Below are 22750 nucleotides of genomic sequence, written 5' to 3'. Positions count from 1 at the left end.
GCCTCCTGATCAACTGATGGCTCACCATAGTGATGCTCACCACAATAATCTCATAATCTTGTTCTCAGTTCTAGATAGAAAAAAGGAAAAAAGGTGCATATGCTTTCTTCATTGCAGCCAAGTAGAAATTCTTATCTTAAATCATAATATGGGTGAATTAAGCACCATCAGAGAGAAAAGCCATTCTCCTTGGTGACTCTTCTCCTTCCTTCTAAGACACTTTGTCTACCCTCAGCATCAGCCTTAAGATGAGGGTTAAAGAAAAATTAAACAGGACAAACTTTTCTCCACTTTTGGAAAAAGTGAAATATTCCACAGTCATTCATAACTTGATTTGTAATTCTCCTGAATTCTTACTATAGTTGCAATTTTTCTAAATGTTTTCAAACACTTCTGTATCAACAAGTCTAAATAAGTTCTAAACAAGAAAGAATAATCAGAAAAAGGAAAGAAGAAAGAAAGGAAGGAGGAAGGGAGGGAGGGAAGTCCTATGAGGAAACTGCTGTTCCACCTACATGACATTTCTAAGCGTTCATTTTGGATTACTCCTTAAATGCCTTGAAATGGGCTTTGAGCATTTTACATCTAAGAGAACTAAGGTAAGACAGGAGTCCACATATGTGCTAAGTACTCAGATGTGACTTAAAGAATTGATTATCTTAATCACTCATGTTTGTGTAAGCAGCACGTATTAGAAAATGGGTCCCAGTGCTTTGGGAAGCTGAGGAAGGAGAATTGCTTGAGGCCAGGGGTTTGATAACCCGGACAACATAGCAAGACCCCCTCCCCATATCTACAAAATATTTGTTTAAAAAATTAACCAGGTATGGTGGCACACTTCTGTAACCCCAACTACTTGGGAGGAGGCTTAAGTGGCAGAATCACTTGAGCTCAGGTGTTTGAGGTTACTGTGAGCTATGTTGCACCACTGCACTCCATCCTGGGTGACCAAATGAGACCCTATCTCAAAAACACAGAAAGAAAAAGAAAATTAAGTTCATCCATCTTAAGCATAGTCATGACTCAGCTACACTATTCTTCCACTTTCTCATCTCTATTCAGATCAGTAGCAATTAAATGACAAATTTTAGAGATATGTATTGTGTCTCAGCTTACAGAGTGATTTTTAATGGACAAATGCATGTGATTGACTGATTATTGTTTTTATTGCATGTAAACATAACATGTCTAAACAATGTAAACATAAGATAGATTATAAGGCTGAGGTAAATCCTGTTATGGATATGTGTATTAAATTGAGCAATATCTCTCAGCAACTCACAAAAAGGCTATGATTCCTGGGTGTTCTGTCACTTGAATAAGTTTAGGAACATCTGCCCCAATTGTCCCTATGTCTACTCTGCCATTTTTTTTCATTCTCTTCCAGACCCCAACCCCACCCTTACTCTCTTCTCGCTCCCCAGAGCACCCTTCTGAGCTGAAGGCCAACACGCATCTTTTCCGTGTTCACAACCCTTCTTTCTGCCTCAGAAACACTCTTCCCCATGTCTGCTCTCTCACCCTCTGCCACCTCCTTGAAAGTATGCATGATTCCCTTTTCTCCTTGGTATCTTTCATCTCCTTTTCTCCTTGGTGTCTTTTATCTCCTCTTCTCTGTGGGACCCTACTGCTGTAAAAGAGATTTATCCATCTAAGATGCTGAGAAGTTAAACTTCCCAAAAACTCTTTATCTAGCACTGAGACGTGGATCACCACCAACAATGTTTTAAGAAAAGTGATCCAATGAATAATGCTCCTGGTCTTTGTTTAGCAACCTCTCCCACAACATCAAGCAGCATCCCACTTCAAGACATGAGGACCAAGGGTAGCCTGTCTGCCCCAATTCTTTTAGGCTATGCTGCTATGAAAGGATGTGCATGCTAAGTCTTCTTGGGTCTCAGGAGACTCTGACAGCTACATCCTCAGTGCTTACATTGCCATGGTCACCTCATTGTGTAGAAGAAGACAGCTGGGTCCTTCACCAAAACCAAATAAAATACTTGTTTTCTTCAATGGCTGAGTCTCAGTGTTTTGTCATAGAGCACCATTCCCAATCTTTATGGTAATTGCTGCAGCCACGATTGCATCTCTCACAGCCAGATGTGATGACCAAGCAGTCAGAACCTGTCACCTCCACTTGCTCACCTCTCCTTGCCTCCTAAGCCCTTGTATTTGGCTTCCATGACAGTAAAGCAATTAAAATTGATCTCTGCAACATCATCTTCTAATCATTTTTTGGAAAACGTCTCCACTCTTGGTTTCCCCAACATTTCACTCTTCTGGTTATTTACTTCCATCTCGGTCTCCTCTGAGATCCCCTTTTCCTCTCCCCAAGAAAATATCCCTGAAGGAGTTGTCTTCAAATCAGCTTTAGCAAAATGACACTTATTGGCCCAAGTGACTGGGAAGGAGAAGGGGCTACAGGACCTAAGGCCCAGGAACTAGAACTGAACTCACCACCTACCAGGACTCCCGCTGTCTACATCCATCTCTCATCTCTGCTTGCCTCTGCCTCTGAATGTTAGCCTCATCTCCCTCCTGCAAAGACACTCTGCTTATATAATGGGGAATGTGCCCAGGTGCAGCTCAGCTGTGAACTCCCAATGAAAAGAGAGCGCTTTCTTCTCCCTTGTTGGCTGAGGATCTAGGTAGTTCCAGTGTCTTGATGCTGCCACAGGAACCAATGGCCTTGGTGCAGAGTTCTTCCAATAAAAATGGTTTTTGTATGCTGACATATCTCTGAGAAAATCCTAGAAAAGCTGAATAGGTGACAAAATCGGTCACCTTGCAGGTTGCCCACTAGACACCGGAAGCAGCAATAACTCCTGATGGATGGGAGGACTCAGCCCTTGCTACATAATTTATCCTTCACACTCCCATGAGAATCTTATCCCAACCTTGCCAGGAACCGTCATTTTCCAAACCAGCATTGCCTGTACACCTGGAAACTTGCAGAAAAACCAGAGGAATGAGTGAGAGAATAAATAATAAAGGAATCATAACTTATAAAGACTTTTTTGTAGATACTAGTGATTGTTTGGAGGGTTTCTTGCCCAAGAGAAGCCACAGGTAAAGTTGTGAAGTTGAGAAAGATGTTATTTGGTGTCCTACCCTCTTCTTTCTGTCTCTCTTTTCCTCATCCTACAGACATCCAATGCCTCCATGGTACCTTTCATCATCAAAATCAAGGACTATAGATCCAAGGTCTCTCTACTTTTTTTTTCCCAAAAGAGAATTCCTTTTAATGGTGGAATAATCTCAGTTGGCAGTAAAGAAAGAGCACCTCGCAAAACTAATTCACATTAAGGTGTGCATGACTAATATACCATCTTTCCCCGGTTTGTGGTTCTGAATCACAGATTATATTGACTCAATCACCAACTATCCCAAGGACTCCAGAACTTCTATTTCTGGCCTTTACCTTCAGCTTCTTCCTACGAAACTGGATCAATATATCCAATTACCCATAGGCACCATATTTGATGTCTAAACTCATTGCCTTCTCTACTTGGAAAATGCTTGTCCTTAAATAGTGTTGTCTTGGTTTTGAGCCAAGGCATCCGCCCATTGGCCCCATCAGACCCAGAAAGTTTTCCCAAATTCCTCCCTCTTCTTAGCCTCTGCTCATCCCCACCCCAATCAGAGATGAATAGTTACCAAATCCTACTGATTCCTTCTCTAGCCACCAGTCCCACTGATGTTTCAGAACTTCATTATTTCTTGCTTGAGTTTTAGCCGTAACATTCAACCATAGCAGCTCCACACCATAGCAAACTGATCAAATCTTATCCAATCTCACCCTGTTACCAGAGGGAGCTCCCTAAAATGCAAAATTGATCATGTCACTCCCTTGCCTAAAACCTTGAAATAGCTCTCCATTATTTGGAGAAGGAAATCCAAATTTCTTAAAGGCCTAAGTTCCTTCACATTTTGATCCCTGTTTGTCTCTTTGGTCCCATGTTCTCCTGCCTCCCTCACTGTACTTCATGCTTCTGCTTTGCCAACCATTCATATTTTCTGAGCATAGGATGCCATTCTGTGCCACCATGCTCATGCACATACTGTGCTTTCCAACCAAAAAGCCCTCTGCCTCCCAATCTCCCTAGTAAACTTCTATTCATCCTTTATTTAATTTATTTATTTCTTTATTTATTTTTGAAACAGAGTCTCACTCTGTCTCCCAGGCTGGAGTGCAGTGGCATGATCTCAGCTTACTACAATCTCCACTTCCTGGGTTCAAGTGATTCTTGTGCCTCAGCCTCCCAAGTAGCTGGGATTAAAGGTGCCAGCCGCCACACTCAGCTAATTTTTGTATCTTTAGTAGAGATGGAGTTTCATCATGTTGTCCAGGCAGGTCTCGAACTCCCAGCCTCAAGTGACCCACCTGCCTCGGCCCCCCAAAGTGCTAGGATTACAGGCGTAAGGTACCACGTCCAGCCCATTCATACTTTAGATGAAACACCAATGTCACCTTCTCTGGCAACCCGTATAGGACCTACCCTCTATCGAAGAACAACTCAGTGTCACTTTCTTTCATCCTGACTCTGTACTGCATATCTATTTATATTGTTACATTTGTCACACTGTACTGGAACAGTTTTTTGAAGCCATGTAAAAAAAGAAATTTCTATTTAAAACCATAACCAACCTAATTGCTTTTGCCCTCAGGGAGGGGCATTATTTTTCCCCCAGTAGAAATGTTTGCAAAATACTTGGAAAGGCAGTATTTGATGCAAGGGGTAAAGTCTCCAGGACCTGCATTAGCAGACAAGAGAGAAACAAAAGGCTAAACCGTACTGCAAATGGAAGGTGGTAAGCAGGAAGGGGGACAAGGTGACAGCTGAGGAGAGATGGAGTCAGGGGCAAAGCTACCAGGAAACAAGCAAGGAGCCCATGGAGAAGTGTTCACCTCTGAGAATTCCTCAGTGCCAATAGTGGCTGAAGAATGTTTACAAACAGGAATACCTACTATTAAGTGTGGAGTTAATTACGCCACAGTGCTGCTGAATACCTTCCTCTGTCACTCTCCATCTCCGGTGACATCTACCACACACACAAATGCCCAGTATGCGTTTCCCACACAGCAAAGCACCTGCATCAGCTCAGAGCAGTGCCATCTTGCAGGAGGTGGACCACGAAGGCAGAAGGTCAAGACTGCAGCACCTTAGGAAGCCAGCACACTAAAGGAATGCTAAGATTCCCTAAGGTATCCCCAGAGGTAGAGGGAGGGCGCACTGGGTGGTTTGAACCAATTATTGCCTGAATTTTAATAGACATGATGACATGATGACCCCAGCTGACAGGGGTTGAATTTGCTAACTTTTTTTCTGTCTCCCCTCTTGACCACGATATCACAACAGAAAGAACAGTGCCATATTGACCTTTGACTCCCCAGTGGGGGACATGCTACTGCATTCTTTTTTTTTTTTTTTTTGGGCAGAGTCTTGCTCTGTCGTTCAGGCTGGAGTGCAATGGCAAAGTCTCAGCTCACTGCAACCTCTTCCTCCCAAGTTCAAGCAATTCTCCTGCCTCAGCCTCCATGTAGCTGGGAATAGAAGTGCCCACCACCATGCTCAGCTAGTTTTTGTACTTTTAGTAGAGACAGGACTTCACCATGTTGACCAGACTAGTCTCAAACTCTTGACATCATAATCCGCCCATCTCGGCCTCCCAAAGTGCTGGGATTACAGGCATGAGCCACCGCGCTTGGCTGGTGCTGTATTCTTCAAAGGAGGTTTTCAAAGGATATCTAGAAAATGGAATCTACCTTACCAGGTTAATGTGTCAACCTTCTAGAAGTGCATATTCTTTCAAAAAGCCCTCAAAAGTAATGTTTTAAAGAGAGTATTTCAGCAGAGCACAAAAATGTATTTTAGAGAGAGTCTCCTCTCAGTGCCTCATAAATCACGTCGCATAGAAAAATGGTCTGTTTTGCTAAGTTTGAGACACAGCCATAGCTAACACTCCTGGAGCCATACAAAGATGGGAACAAAGAGTGAGAGCACCAGAAGCGGAGGAAGCGAATTTTCCTAAAGACATGAAACAGCACACCCGCAAAGACGAACAATTACCCGCTCAACCCTACTGCCCTTTCATGTATCAAATTCAAGAAGTTTGGTGAAGACAATGGGTTTCAAATAATCTTTATCTTAAATATGATTGTCATGCAATGTTAACTTTTATGCATTTAACCTTGAGCCACTACGAGTAAAATGGGGGTCATTTTGGAGGCTAGAAATGTAGGTCAGACATCTCATTTAAGTTCCACCAACACTGACTTCCTTCCCTTGGGGTTACTGTAAGAAGTTGCCTGTTTGGGTCAGATGGTGAGAAGCCAACTTTGGTCCCCATAGTGCTCTTCGTTGTCTCCCACACGGGGCATGCAGCAGTCAAACCGAAACAGCATCCTTGCTGCCTCCTTTCAGAATTCACCACATGGGTGAGTCACATTTCCCATCTTTGATCTGCTGCTGCTATCAAAGATGTTGTTTACCTAGGCTGGCCACTGGAGAAAGCAAATTGTCTGTAATAGACGAATTGAATTGAATTGGGGCCTACACACAATGAACCCGAATTATTGCTTTGCAGAAGGAGACACTGACATAGAGATTGCAAATGGGTAGATCATACATACCTAATAATTGCTAGAGTGAATGGTCTTCCAGCCTGGAAACAGAATGCTTAGGCTAATCAAATCTCCAACTTGATGAAGAATTACCCATGCAAGAAAGATTTTTCAAAGAAGAAGAAAACACTCAGCTACATCAGATACACATAAGCATACTATTAGTTTTCTATCACTACTTTAACAAATTACCACAAAGTTGGTGGCTTCCAAAGGCCCATATTTCTCTTACAGTTTCACTGGGCCAAAATCAAGGTGTCAGCCAGACTTTACACCCTCTGGAGGCTCTAGGAGAGAATGATGGTTTGCCTTTTCCAGCTTCCAAAGCTGCAGTCCTTGCATTCCTTGGCTTGCAGTGCGCTCCTCCGTCTTCAAAGCCAACTCTGTGGCACCCTGTTTCGGTTCTCAATTGCCTTGTGTCTCTGTAGTCAAATCTCCCCCTGCCTCCCTCTCAGGCAGAGTCTAGTGATTACATTCAGGGCCCACCTGCACAATTTAGCATACTCTCCCCATCTCAAAGTCCTTAATTTAATTACATCTGCAAAGTCTCTCTGGCCATATAAGGGAACATTCACAGGTTCCAAAGATTAGGACATAAATATCTTTGGGAAACATTCTTCAGCCTAGCATATCATGCAGCAAAGATTGTCAAAGAAGAAAATCAGATACACATGGGGCTCTAACACAACAGAGCATAATATTGTCTTGATTATATAGAGAACAATATCTAAGGTTGTTGTCATTATGAACATCAATTCACCCATATTCTATTAGCACAGCAATGCTTGTTAATATAGACTTCTGATAAATAACTGAAACCAGAGGCTCAGCTCTATTTTACTTCAGAATAAATTATGTAGTGTGGGCTTGTTTTTCATTCAGTATCTTGGGGAAAATAGTAAAATTTGAAATCTGCCTTTCCAAGAGGTAAGCATTTTTCTGCCTTGCATAAAATGTGTCTTGAAGCTCTCTATTTTTTTCTAAAAAAAAAAGTGCATGTATGTGGGCCCTTTAACTATGCAAATGTAAAGTGGAGACCCTTGAAAAGCTGTGGTTCCCGGGGACTAAATTGCTCTTTGTAAAAGGTGATGTAAAAGGTCATATATACGTAGGCAGAGTTGCATTTCTTGGGCTGTTGTGCACCATTGCTGGCTATCATAGAGGTGTGTATTTTCATGCTTTTTGTTTTAGTTGTTGAGATAGCCAAAAATCCAGCAAAGACATAAAGGCACAACTTTGAACTCCTGCTGGATGACAAAATGAAAAATAGAATTAGGTTAGATATAATTCAGCTTCCTTAGACACAAATATGAAACTAAGTGAACATTTAGAAAATGTAGGCCAGGTGTGATGGCTCATGCCTGTAATCCCAACACTTCGGGACGCCAAGCTAGGAAGAATGCTCGAGGCCAGGAATTCAAGACCGGCCTAAGCCAGATAGCAAGATCCTTTCTCTACAAAAATAAATAAAGAATCAACCCAGTGTGGTGATGCACACCTGTAGTCCTATCTACTCAGGTTGAGACAGAAAGATCGCTGGAGCCCAGGAGTTCAAGGCTGCTGTGGGCTGTGATTGGGCCACTGCATTCCAGCCTGGGCAATAGGGCAAGACCTTGTCTCTAAAACAAGAAGAAAGAAAAGAAAATGTAATAATACTGGGCTATTGCAGTCTAAAATAATGTTCTTGGAACCTGACGTAATTACTAGTGCCATGTAATAAGTCATCCCAAAATTTTATTATGTAAAACCAAAGCCATTTTATTTTGATCACAAAAATCAGGAAGAGTTTAGCTGGGCAATTCTCTTCAGATCTTGTGAGCAGGCAAGCATCATAGGCAAGTAGCCTGTGTAGGAGTAGCACAGGGCCCTGCACTTAAAATGGCCCCATAGTTGTTTTAATGCTCTGCTTGACAGACTTTATTTTTTTAACAATAGGCCCCACATTTTAATTTTTTGCACTGGAATCCACAGATTATGTAGCTGGTTCTACTCATGAGATTGCATTCAGATATTGGATGGAGCTTCATCAGTTGAAATCTCAGCTAGGCTGGGTGTCCAAGATGGCTTCTTCTCATGGCTGGCAGTGGGTGCTGGCCGTTGGCTGGGAGCTCCTGTGAGACTGCCAACCAGAGAGCCTGCCAGTGGCCTTTCCAGGAGGGAAAGGATAGTTGGACTTCTTGCATGGCAGTTGACTCCCCCAGAGTGAACATTTGAAGGGAATAAGGTGGAAGGTGCATAGACTTTTATGACCTAGGCTTGGGAAGCATGGAGCCTGACAAAAGTTACCAGGCCTCTATCTGCAGGTGACTGGTGGAACAGGAATTGATGTCTAAAACCAGATAGTTGGTCAAGGTGGTGAACAATTTCAGGAAAAGTTTAGAGGAAATGAGGATGTTGCTTAAAGATTCCCAGAAAACCCTGAAGAAGAGGGCTTAGTAAAGAACTGCACTTCCTATAGACAAGCAAGATGAGGGCCATTATAATTTGAGATATTGATAGAAGCTGGCAGACCCAAGGATCTATCGGTTAGCTTTCTAATGGGCTTTCCAAAGGCTTAAAATTTCATAATTATGTGACTAAGCAAATATTGAAATTATCTTGCTCTCCCCGACCATTCACAGAAAAAGTGATCCTCAGAAAAGATGCCATGATTCAGATCCTCTCACACAGGGAAGTGATTTGTGGTGGATCTCCCACAAAAGGCAATGGAGCTTGGTGAGTGAAATGCAGAAGTCTACCACTATATCACCATTATAACCTTAAGAAAGATACTATCTCAATCTGTGCCTCAATTTTCTCGTATGTACAATGAGCCTATTTAATATTTCCTACCTCCCGGAGTTATGATGATGATTAATTAAGTGCATGTATGTGAAGTTAGAAGTGTGTATTCTATTGTAACCAGTAAGCAAGTGTTAGCTTTCATCACAAAGCATTCTAGTACTAATGAGAATCATGAGAATCCCTTGGTATTAATCTACCGTACAGTAGGAGTAATTACATCATTGCTTCACTCAGCAAAACTCATTTCCATATGGCAAGAACTGCATTTATTCCAATTCTTAAACCCAAATGATAGTCCTTAATAGATCTCACAAAGCTCAGCAACATAGATCCGAACAAAAAGATCTGTTTTCTTTTATATTTAATTCTATTTTTTCTGTATTTTCAAATATAGTAGTCAGAAGTTTGGCATCCCATACGCAGACACAAGCAACATCAAAAGGCAGAAACAAACCTTGCTTTCTTAATGGATCCCACTCGGGGTTTGAGGTAACCGCAGAAGACAAACAGGCATTTGACAAGTGGTCTGTGGAAAGTCTGAGTGTTTTTTCCCTTAGACATTGAGAAGCCCAGGAATGTGAAACCAGCAGATACCTGGGACCCTGGGGAACTCTTACCCAATGGATTAGTATCTTAAGAATACTAAGCACTGTTCCGTGAGCATGGTGTCCCTTACAAGGGGGACAGTCACTCTCAGATCCCACTCCGACATTCACTCCGACAACCCGTCCGAGCTGCGCCTCCCAGAGCTGAGTTCTGTCAAAGCCATGAGAATGTGGTTGTGGGAAATGGTTACAGGGCCTCTGGTGTTGTCACCACTATAAACAAGGTCTGGTCCTCGCCTCAGGCCATACAAAGGGGCTGTGGTATGTCACCTATAGATAGCAGATAACGAAACCACAGAGGTAAGCCAGTGGAATCAGAAGGCTCTGAATATTTTCACAGCCGCAACCCCAGAACAACTCATAAACCCATGTTTCCTAATGCATTGATTTCTTTGACTTTGAAAATAAGAATGTAAAGGTGGGAACACTAATCCACAGGCTCTGCATAACCACTAAGACTAAAACAGCTCGTTGGAACTGGGAACTACTCTAAATGTTTTACATGTATTGTTTATTTCAATCCACTTTACAATCCTATGAGACCGACATTATCACCCCACTTTATAGTTGAGAAAACTAAGACTCAGAGAAATTAACTAACTTGCCCCAAGGTTGGCTATAGATATGAAAACACACACATACATACACAGAATTTTGATATGCAAGGCAATGATCCATATATAAAGACGTACATTCTTCTGTTTGTACTACATAGTTCATCATTTTAAAAGTAATTAAAACAGTTACAAGCATTATTTAATTTTTTTAAGTATAAATAATTATTCTTTTATTTTTGAAGCTAAAGGTCCAAAAATAAAATAACTAAATAAATTCTGGTTCATCAACTTGAAAGAATTATGCAGCTACTAAAAATCATTGTGAATGCTTTACGGAACATTGGAAATACACAGAGTATAACGTTAAGTAAAAATTACCAAATACAAATTCCACATATGTTACAGTTACAGCCTTATAAAATATATATCTGTGAGGCAAATGAGCAGAAGAGAAAGAAAAATATTAACGTGATCTGTTATTGTGATAGAATAATAGATGGATTTTATCTTTCTTAATAATACACTGAACAATACACCTACCATGCCAGGAACTATTCCAAGTACCTTATAGATTATTATTCTATCCCCTCAGTAACTTTATGAAGTAGGCACTATTATCATCTCTATTTTACATTTGAGGAAAGAGAGGCACAGAGGGGCAAAGTAACATGCCCCAAATCATTAGCAACTAGTACAGCTAGTAAGGTCCAGAACTGACATTTTAACCCAGCATCTGGCTCCAACGTCCACACACTTAATCATTATGCTGTGCTCTCTGATATTACTATGATGTCTGTACCATTTAAGAGATCAACATTTTGCCGGCAAGAACATCTTGATGCTCAAATCATGATTATTTTTTGTTAGTTTTTGAAATATGTTCTTCTTCACTACTGAACAAAATCAGTACCCACTAAACTACCAGGGAGCCAGGAACAGGTCACAATTTTTAAAGCCCACACTTATCTAGCTGAACATGTATCACTCCTAAAACTTATTGAGCTAAAAATGTTTATATTCCAATTTATACCACTGGAGGGGATATGACAGACATTTGGGCCCAAGTGGAATTTTTTTAATGAATTGAATCTATAGCTTTCTTAACTTTTCATAGATAGAAAACTAATTTAAACACAGGATCTATATACTAATATACATCTGTACTGTATATACTATATTAATATATGTATATAGAAATTAAATAAAGCAAATGTGAAAACCATGAGCAACAATATAACTGTGGTATTTTTTTTTTCTCTTATGAATGTCTAATCTGCCAGCAAACTGTGGTACTTAAACATAAAAGTGGGTTCTGAGTTTCTTTGGGCCAAGCAAAATGAGAAATGTAAGTTCTGTGCCTCTTGAAATAATGACTACCAGTTACCAAGCCTACCATTACCCAGTTATGGGATTAAATAATGTACATTTTTTTATTTCGATTGCTTTACACAAAACTCTTTAAAATAGATATTATCTTGCATTTAACATATGAAGAAGCTGAGTCTCAGAAGGACCAAATTGCCTAAATTCATACAAGCAGAAAATGGTAGAACCAGGATTCAAAGCCAAGGGCTGTCTACATATTACACACATTTTTTTCTACCTCTTCTTTTATGGAAGGGAGTGGGGGAAGAAAAACCAACCTTCTGTTTTCCTCACTGTAAATTACAAGTAAAATTTCTCACACAGAGCTTTATACATATAGGTGACTTTTATCCAAATTTGGGGAAGTAGGGAACAAGAGAGGAAGAGAGAAACAGACAGAGAAAGAATATGTTGGGTTTTTTTCCCCCTTAGCCAAGTATTCACAAAAAAGAACCGGATGTCAAAAGAAAAGGCTCTATGCTTTCAAGTCTCCATGTGGAAAGAAAGGTTTCTCTCTCCACATGTTATGATGCAACGTTGTATTTGAATACCTGAACTGCTTAACTTCAGCCATTTCTCCTACAGGAAAAACAAAGGCTCTCACAGAATGCTGAGCACAGAACAGAAGAACATAGCCTACTCATTCTGCCTTAGCAGTGGCTTCCAGTTGCCAAATAAAACAAATTACCCCTAAAGCAGTCATTTCTTTCCTTTCAACATATACTGAGAAATCTGGGAACAACTGAACACAGCGTGCCACCTTGTGAGCAGGAGAGGACATGCAGTTTCCTGAACGACAGCCAACCCTCAGTGCAGGAGCCATAAAGGGAAGCTGTGACTCAGGGCCCCAGGATCCAGAGCACGACATACAGTGTATTTGGAGATGTGTGATGCGGAGGTAATTCTGCACTCTCTCCCAGGACCACATAGAGAAATGACTGAAATGAGTCTCTATTGGACACACTACAGTGTCGTTGCAAAATCCATATCAAAAGTCATGAACTTGGAGTCAGTGAACCTGTTTCTACTACTAACTGCCAAATGACTTTGAGCAAGTCACCTAATTCCTGTGGGCCACATTTGCAAATGAGAAAGGTTGACCAGATGATCTATCAGGGTTCATCCAGTTCTAAAAATGTGAACGTACTGTCAGAGTGAAATTGCTTTCTCTCTGATCTTCTCACTGGCCTTCAGATTTCTGATCCCTTTTGCACTCTATCACCAAAGTTATCTTGTGAAATATAGCTATACCCCTGTCATTCCTGTAACAGAGCTTACAAAACCATCCACAAGTGGCCCATTTGCCCACTGTTCTTTGTCTACTACCATGTGAATTCATTCATTTGTTAAAGGAGTATTTGTTATGCATTCCCCACCCGTGTCCCCATGTCCACACTATCCTGAGCACATAGAACTACTTTCTGTCCCCCAACACACCAGGTTTTTTTGTACCTCTTGCCTTTGCTCATGCTGTTACATTTGCTTAGAATACCTTTCCCACATCTTCCTCCAAACCAATTCATATTCATCTCAGTGCAAAAGTCATCTTGTTTCTGAAACTTCCCAGGAATTTCCTGTATTTTCCTAATATTTCATACCTTGATTATAGTATTTGGTACACTGCCTCAAAAGTACATGTGTACATGTGTAATGAAATATAAAATAATGTCTTTTTTTTTTTTAGGCAAAGTCTTACTCTGTCACCCAGGCTGGAGTGCAATGATGAGAGCATACTTCACTGCAGCCTTCAACTCCTGGCTCAGGCGATCCTCCCATCCTAGTCTCCCAAGTAGCTATAGCTAGGACTACAGATGTGCACCACCATGCCTGGCTAACCTTTTGTGTGTGTGTGTGTGTGTGTGTGTGTGTGGGTGGGTGTGGGTGTGTGTGTGTGTGTGTTAGAGATAGGGTCTCTCTGTGTTGACTAGACTGGTCTTGAACTCCTGGTCTCAAGCAATCCTCCCTCCCTGGCCTCCCAAAGTGTTGGGATTACAGGCATGAGTCACCACACTGGGCCAAGATCGTATCTTGATACACTCAGTGGTGCAATTCTTTTCCCCCTGAAATTTCCTTTATACTTCCTCCACTACTCAGACAGAGAGCTTTTTATATGCACTACCCCCAGGGTATAGCTCTTACCACCAAAATGAACAGAGAAAATTTTCATCACACAGATTTGAGCATCAAAATGAACTTGTAAGATTCAGAGCACAATTGTGAAGCTGATAGCTATGAGAGGAAGGTATTTTACATTTTAGGAACCTGAACATTTTAAGTACAAAAGTCAGTATTTATATCCTAAGCACAAGATTCTGGAGCAAAGAGATAGAGAAAGAGCTTCCTCAGCCACTCCCATTCCACACCTACCAACAGACTAAAGAGTTCTAAATGGGAGCCAGGCTGCTGCCAACTGTCCATCCTCAAGCCAAGTCTTATGTGGGAGTGAGAACTTACAACTGCTTTCTCTCTGGAACCTGGGAGGCAGCAGCAATGCAGATGTGCTCTGAGCTAGTGGCATGGTGGAAGTAAAGGAGAAACTGTGGTGTGCAACAGAGGCATCAGACCACTGAGTTTTCTCAGAGTGGTATGGAGATCAGAATCTGGAAGCTTGTGTGCCCCTAAGATGTGTAAGAGATGGATAAAAGACAACCAGTGACCCCTAAAGAGCCCAGAAGTGAGAGGAGGATGCAAAGTGGCCACCACAGCCCTCATGACCAGGGGCTCTTTGGATGGCCACTCCCTACACGTGGCCCTTCCATATGCATTTCTTACTTTTCTTTGTATCTCCAGTGGCTAGCACAGTGGCCAATAAGTATTTGGTTTGTAAAATAACATAGCTGGGATGATGAAGCAGTAAAGTGTCACCAGGGAATCTCAGTTCTGTTTGCACCATTTTCCTTAACTCTCTATGTAACCAACCTCCAAGCACCATTAATAATAAAACAACTCTAAAACCGGTGCTCTTATGAGGAAATATGAAAAACAAATGATAGGCATATAGAATTCCAAACTCTTTAGGGCTACAAGGTCTGTGAGTACAAGCTGGGACTGGAAACAAACACCTGAAGTATTTTTCAATTATTAATACTTTATTATATTAGCACTGAATGTATTAATTTGTCTCCTAACATTTCGGTATCAAATATAAAATGTACATGCACACATACATTGTGAATATTTTGTGTTTCCATCCATGCAGGTCTTATTAAGAGTCCTGTGAAGTAGAGGGAACTGGGGATCAATAGGGCTTGTTGCAGAACACTGGGTAAGGAGTGGCATTGCTATAGCTTCTTCAGTTGAGTTGAGGTGCCTCTCTCAGCGCACATGGCGGATAACAGGTTTGACGCAGGTGCAGCCAACGGTCACCAGCAGCTTCTCCAACTGGAAAGAAACAGAGCAGCCTTGGTGCTTCCTCCGGAGGACCAGGGTCTCTTGCTGGATGGGAACGGAATTCATGAAGATGTCTTCCTTTCCTTGAGCATTGACGCAGCCCAGGTGCCTACATTGGGCCTGTACAACTTCCGAGGGGTACCGGTTGGGGTCCCAGGTGACGCTGCAGGAGGAGCAAACCAAAGCACGACGGTGAGGCATGCAGGAGGAAGACAGACAGCAAATGAGCCCCACAGCACTGGGTGCTCACCGGCAGGGCGGCAGTTCTGCAGGGCTGTGGCACAGGCTCTGGAGCCACACAGCCTGGATGCATACACCAGCCGCTGGCATTTGCTTACCTTCCCATGCCTCAGTTTCCTCAACTATCAGATGGGGATTTTCATATACCATTTTCTCATGGGACTGTTGAGAATACTCGGTGATACAAGTACATATAAAATACCTCACTGTACAAATGTTAAGATTCAATTAATGTTAGATCTTTTATTGGCATTATTATTATTACGATTATTCTTTTTATTTATTTATTTAGAGATGGAGTCTCGCTCTGTTGCCCAGGCTGGAGTGCTGTGGCGTTATCTCAGCTCACTGCAACCTCCACCTCCTGGGTTCAAGCAATTCTCCTGCCTCAGCCTCCCAAGTAGCTAGGACTACAGGTGCGTGCCACCATGGCTGACTAATTTTTTGTATTTTAGTCAAGACAGTGTTTCACTGTATTGCCCAGGCTGGTCACAAACTCCTGAGCTCAAGCAATCCGCTCGCCTCAGCCTCCCAAAGTGCTGGGATTACAAACACGAGCCACCGCACCCGGCCTATTACAATTAATCTTTATCTTCTGCCTGGAGATTGAACATCACTAGTCGGTCTTCCAATACTAGTCAGTCTACAGAGCCTGCTGCTTGAAAAGGAAAGCCACAGCCCCAGGGGTCTGTGAATCTCAGTGCTTCTCTCCATTTCTCCTTTAATAGGCCCCTCTGCCTGGAGGCGTAAAGACAGCAAAGTTTATCCTGCCAGTTTGCCATTGTACACACTCCACTTGCAGTGTGACAGGACTCCCACCAGGTTACTCAAGGATGTGTGTCCACTGCCTGAACCCTGAAGGATGGGCAGTGAGCCAAGGCCACCGTGCCCAGCTGAGAAGCAGGCCACTGAGAACCCAAACATCTCAGAGAGTGTCTGAGAACCTACCAAGGAAAACAGTCCCATTGCACATACACAGTAGGCAAAGAGCCAGAAAATTCCCTTAACAGCAGCTTAGAGATGGGAGCCAGGCCAGATTTCTAGAGCTGTCCCACCCTGGGGTGCCCCATATGTAAATCTTAATAAACTGATCACTTGCTAAGCTGGACTTGTCCAAGTCATTCTTTGGTCTCTCCACATCTTCCCAGTTTGAGGCAGGGGGCATTACACACCCAAGTTTTTCTCATAGCACACTCACATGAGACGCTATGTGACAACCCCAGAAGCACTTCAATTGTCCCTGGAATCTGTTTTTACACTTATGTGTGGAGAGTATGGGGTGGGGGTGCTTGGTGCTCCAAGAACCTGTATCTTAAGGCAAAAATTACAAGACTGTACCCTGAAGGTCCCCACCTAACATTCCATTTCCCAAAATGGCTTTTCTCCTCCACCCATTCCCACTCCTTAAAGGATAATGTCTTATCTGAGTGAATCTCCTTAAACTGACTTTTCTGTTTCCCATTTATCCTCATGCAGAGATTATTATGCAATCTGCTTTCAAGAAGATTATTATGCAATCTGCTTTCCTCTTCTCCAACACAGGAAAATTGTGAATTCCATCCTAGAACTGCATGAAGCAGAAAAAGGCACAGTGTATGAGAATGTGGAAGCAAAATATTAGGACCGTCACCACAAAGATGGACCTAGCCCAAGACAAGAAAGACGTGAGCTCCCAGGTAGTGAGATTTTCATTGTTAAGAGGATTTTCCTTTATTTTTTCTATGTATGCTAAATTTTCTACTTTATTATTAGAACAAGTTAACATATTTTTCCAAAGAATGTGAAGATCAGTCTCGTTTGCACTTACGTGTAATTCCAGGGGGAGGTGGAGCGGCGCTCGATGTTACGTGACAAGGGAACACGCTGGTTTGCATTGATGATGCTCGTGTCAAGCTTCAGACTACCTTCTGGCACAGATGGGCAACTCTCGGGCTTTTGGAAAAACGTTTGTCCTTCTTTGGGGACTCTCTGAGCTGCTGCCTCTCTCAGACAGGCAAGCCCCAATATCAAAAGCAGCAAGTATTCCACCTGAAAAACAGAAGAGGCTGCAATCAGAGACTCACATCACCTGCTAGCAAGAGATGCATGCTCTGGCGGAACTCAACATTCCTGGTCCTTTTATGGGATCAGGGCTTCTCTTTGCACCTCAGTCCCTCACCTGGAAATGGGAACACTCACACATAAAGGTATCAAGGTGCCAAACTGAGAACAAAACTCATTAGCCTCGCTAGTTATTGAAGCACTCCATAGTCTGAGAGCTTCTAAACAAACAGTGAGACAAAAAGATGCCAGGGTCTGAGATTGGGCTAAAATCCTATCCTGGCTTCCTTGCTGAGCCTTTAAGTCTCTCTTCTTTCCAACTGGATAATAATGCTCACTTTATGAAACTATTAATGAGATTAAATAGAATGTTCTATATAAAACGTGTATAATCTGCATAACAAAAATAAAGGCTTAACAAACGATAACTCTTGTTTTTATTTCCAACTTTATATCCCATGAATCTCCCACAAAATCCTTTATCTGAGTCACCCTTCCACCTAGAATACACTGCCCCACCTCTGTCTGTCAAAATGCTACCCTTCCATTAAGGCCAGGCTCAGATGTGATCTCCTCTAAGAACAGTCCCTAAAATGGTTCAGTCAGAAGTGTGTTTATTATCCTTAAATTATAAAGCTTTGATCATCTAGCACTCAAGCAGCATTTTTTAATTGTCTGGAAATGTAGTATTTGTGTTCATGTCAGATCTACACACATTAGATTGTAAGTTCCTGCAGGAGAACGTGTATTTTACACATGTTCCATAAACACTTTTCGAATGAATGAAAGAGTGGGTGAGTGAATGAATGAACAAAATGATACAGTTAAGTTGAACTATATAGTTAAGCTCACTGCATTAAGAAAAACATTATGCAAAACCAATGACAGCAAAGTTCCAATTATCCATGCTAATTGAAAGAAACTGGGGCACTAATGATGCACAACAACAGAGAATATGGAAACTATTTCTCTTTAGCTCTGGAGCATTTTTTTTATACTTACATTGAAATACCAGTTTAACCAGTGTTATCGGAATGCACAAAGAATGAAAGTGCACTGAAGACCTAATCAAAAGAAAAGTTAAAAATCTTGCCAGCTTCCCTTTGTCATGACCATGCTTTGCTCACCCACCATCGCCACTGACCCTTACTGGGGATTAGCAAGGCCCAGCACCAACTCTCAACATAATACAGAAGAAGAGATGAAGCTACGTTGCTTTTATTCTCTAGGCTTCACGTTGTTCAGGCTCACACCTTCCCTGAGTTAAGGTAGAGAAGGTGATTAGACATATTGGTTTCAAAGGCCCTCCTTTTCATATTTTGCAGGTACTAGAGTCAAAAAACAATAAGAGTAAACAAAAAGGTCATAGTGTCCATTTGCCATACTGAGGAAGTGGATACTAAAAAGAAGTTGAAAGCAAGGTTGACCCAGAGAAGTTAGAATGACGGTGATTTGCCTTCAGATTAATCAGCAATCATTAACTTTCATCCCCCTACAATCATTCATTCATTCAACTAGTTCTTGACTCTACTGTGTGGTAGCTCAGGCAGGGGCTTCGGAGTCAGAAGTCCAGGGTCTGTAACTCAACTCTGGGACTCTTAGAAGCTATGATTCTGTTTCCTCCAACAAAAAACGTGAAGATTAAATAAGATGATCCATATAAACCATGAAGAACACTGGCAGCATATGATAAGTATCCATACAGATGACTGTTGCTAATTCTATATTGTTATACAGTCTACACAGTGGACTAGATAGATAGATGTGGAATTTACGCTCATATACCTACTGTCTTGACAAAGTGCTATGGCCTTTTTTTTTTTTTTTTTTTTTTGAGACAGAGTCTCGCTCTGTCTCCCAGGCTGGAGTGCAGTGGTGCGATCTCAGCTTACCGCAACCTTCGTCTCCCAGGTTCAAGCAATTCTCCTGCCTCAGTCTTCCAAGTAGCTGGGACTACATGCATGCACCACCACACCCGCTAATTTTTTGTATTTTTAGTAGAGACAGGGTTTCACCATGTGGCCAGTCTGGTCTTGAACTCCTAACCTCAAGTGATCTGCCCACCTCAGCCTCCCAAAGTGCTGGGATTACAAGCATGAGCCACCGTGCCTGGCCTGCTATGATTTTTTTTTTTTTAAAGATGCCAACTTACATTAGAGGGTCTTAGATCACTCCCCAAGCCTATCAATCACATCTTTAGAGTTCTTAAGTAAATTCCCCCTTTGTGTTTTCTCTTTGCTCTTCTGTGTCAATTCACTGAATCACTATTAATTTTCATTATGAAAGCTTTTAAATACATACATTGGGGTTATATGATTTAGTAATAATTACCATGCTTTTAACAAATCATTATTACATTTGCTTATATATTCTTAGACTATTTTAGAAAATGCTTTTACATCTCTTTAAACACTGGATTCTCACAACTACCTAGTGAGGTAGACAGAGCTAGTGTTACTTATCCCAATTAGCCAGGTGAAAGAGTTCTGTGCCAGAGAGAATAAATAATTTGAGTTCACCAGACTATGAGTACCAGTCTGGGGACTCAGACCTAGGTGTCAGTAGTCAGTGCTATTGCCATTGAAGGTCATTTTTATTATTATCAACATTAATCTTAGTTTTGTCTCATTAGAAGAGCCAAACATTTTAAGCAATGTGACAGTTGTACTAGATGTGAATAAGTGTTGTAGGTCACATAGCTCTTTATCAGGAAATCAGATAATGTCTGCAAATTACTCCAATTTGCTCCATAAAGCTTTTGATCTGAACTGTAGATTTTAGTGGTTATGTAATACAGAGCAGGGGCTCTGATAAGGCTGCTGCTGTTCTTAAGAATAATTTTAAACAGCACCTCTCAGAGAAATTCAGAGCATTGTACGGACTTGAATATTCTTATATGCCACCTATAAAGCAGATGAACAGATATCACTCGGAATCTGCAGAAGAGGGGATAGAGGCAAGGGAAAGCACCAGGTGAAGGTGGGCTGTAACAGGACACCAACCTTCTCAGCCTAGCTTTGCGCCTCACTCTCATGTGAGCCCACCTGAGCAACCTGACCACTCACCCCCTGTACTCACCTGCAATGTGAGTTGTCCCAATGAGCACCAGAACCTGGCCAACCTCTAGGTCCATGAGAATTTGCCTCAACTGCTTACTGAGGATGTCCATCTGCCCGCACCTCTCAACTTCTAATCCCATTTTAATGCTCCTTGCACTCTTATGTTTCTTGCTCACAACCCAACAGATTTCTTCAAAGAAACTAGAAATAGAAATAGCTAAGAAGCACAAAGCTACTCAACAGAATTGTTTCGATGCAACGGCTTTAAATCCAGAAATCTTGCCTCTGAACCATTCAAAGAGAAGCACACTGTGCTTAGAGCCAGAAAGCTTAGATTGGTGTACCAGTTCTTGTGCTTACAGTATCCAGCAATGTTAAATAAATCACTTAACAATTGAGCTTTTGTTCATCTGTATAAAGTGGAAAGTATCCCCATCTACTTCAGTGGATTGATCAGAATTTCCAGGATAATAACAACAATATTACTATGAATAGTTAACATTTACTGAATGCTTTCCCTGTCATTATCAGTGTTGCTCATTAGAATGGCCAAATTAAATAAAAACTAAGCATATACAAATCTGCCTGTACAGAGTATAGACTCATTTATTCTCAAGGATATTAATTAATCCTCCCAATAAATGCCATGAGAAAGATGCCATTGTTATTCCCCACTGTATAGTTGAGGAAACTGAGGCACAGAGAAGCTAAATAACTTACCCAAAATCCTACATTTAGCAAGCAGTGGAGCCAGGTCTGCCTGACACCAAAGCCTATGCCTCTAAATACAGCACTTTGCTGCATTGCATGTAATCTCTAAAATAACACATAAATATAAAATAAAATGTATCATTGCTGCATGCCATGAACGTTTTATGATATTCAAACTCTTTTAAGTTGTATGGCTTGTAAAAAGAGAAAAAAAGGAAATTATCTAAGCCAATAATACGATACAGTATTTCCTAACCCCTGTTTTCATGTGCCTCTATAGTAAATTCTTCCCAGGCCTTGTCTGACTAATTCCAGGCAAGATTCCACCAGACCTGCTGGGGCTAGATTTTCATTGCATTAACATCTCTCTTTCCTCCAAGAAGAATGAGATGGCGCAAAATAAATAAGTAAATAGCAATCAGAGACATGGGAAATTTCCCTTCTCGAGGAGCTGTCCAAAGTCAACACTGGGTGATTTCACTTCTTCCATCCAGGGCACTCCTGCAGTCTCAGGGGAATCATTAAACCTCTTGAGGCCCCAGTTTCCTTGGTCTATATATATAAAACCCCTAAAGGGCTGGCTAAGCTTCCACCATGAGATAAGAATTTTAGGCCAACCTAACTCTACAATGGATGGCCACAAGCAGGAGAGAACATGCCGGTTGTCTGTGATGCCAAGGACTGCATATGCTAACACCACCTGAACAAAAGCCATCGGATGAGGAGCTGTGTTTTTTTATCCCATTATAACTTTTCTAGTTATTTTTTTCTTTTTCTCCATCAGACAGGAGACAAAATTAAAGTCATCTCTGTTTTTAAAGAAGTAATTCCAAAAAGAACCCAATGGAGCCTAATTCCTGAGAAATCTGCTTTCCTGAAATCCTAGGCATGACTGACCTTAAACCAGAATGATTGCTGCTACTCACCATGGCTGTGACATGCACGGTCTTCACTAACATCTTGCGCTGGTTGCTTGCTTTGTACCGGAAGCTCTTTCTGTGAATGTATCTTCCTGTGTATGCCTGTGTTCTATCAATGAGAGTACCTGTTCGTTTTATAGCAATCACTGCCCCTGTTTCGACTGACCTGCTTACTGCCTTTAAGTTGTGGTTGACCCAGAGTTACTGACGAATGCATGGGCTTTTTTTTTTTTTAATTCCATTTCCTGAAGGGGAACCAAAGGGGACCCTAAAGCAAGGGATGACAGGAAAAGGACTAAATTTTTATTTCCTCCTACCCTACTTCCACCCCCATTGCCCACAAATCAAAGCACAATTTTTAAACTAATTTACTACAGAGATGAACCAAGTTAGAAATTGTTGTCAAATCTTTTTTGTTCTTCCACAAATTGCCAACACCCTTGTCACGCACCAT

At 41.5% G+C, this 22750-nt stretch overlaps 1 protein-coding gene across 1 annotated transcript; it reads right to left on the bottom strand.

The window, feature by feature from the left end:
- Window positions 1–15012: 15012 nt before the first annotated feature.
- Window positions 15013–22406, bottom strand: IL17F (interleukin 17F). Its single transcript, XM_012441530.2, has 3 exons — window positions 22303–22406; window positions 17374–17594; window positions 15013–15489 (listed from the first exon to the last, which is right to left on the bottom strand). The coding sequence occupies exons 1-3, from the start codon at window positions 22333–22335 to the stop codon at window positions 15252–15254; spliced, it is 492 nt and encodes a 163-aa protein (XP_012296953.2). The 5' UTR covers window positions 22336–22406; the 3' UTR covers window positions 15013–15251.
- Window positions 22407–22750: the final 344 nt, after the last annotated feature.

Source organism: Aotus nancymaae, unplaced genomic scaffold (assembly GCF_030222135.1).
Source record: "Aotus nancymaae isolate 86718 unplaced genomic scaffold, 86718_ANA_hifiasm-v0.15.2.pri h1tg000040l, whole genome shotgun sequence".
NCBI lineage: Eukaryota > Metazoa > Chordata > Mammalia > Primates > Aotidae > Aotus > Aotus nancymaae.
Note: the sequence above shows the minus strand (reverse complement) of the source record. Positions and strands in the feature narration are given on the sequence as shown.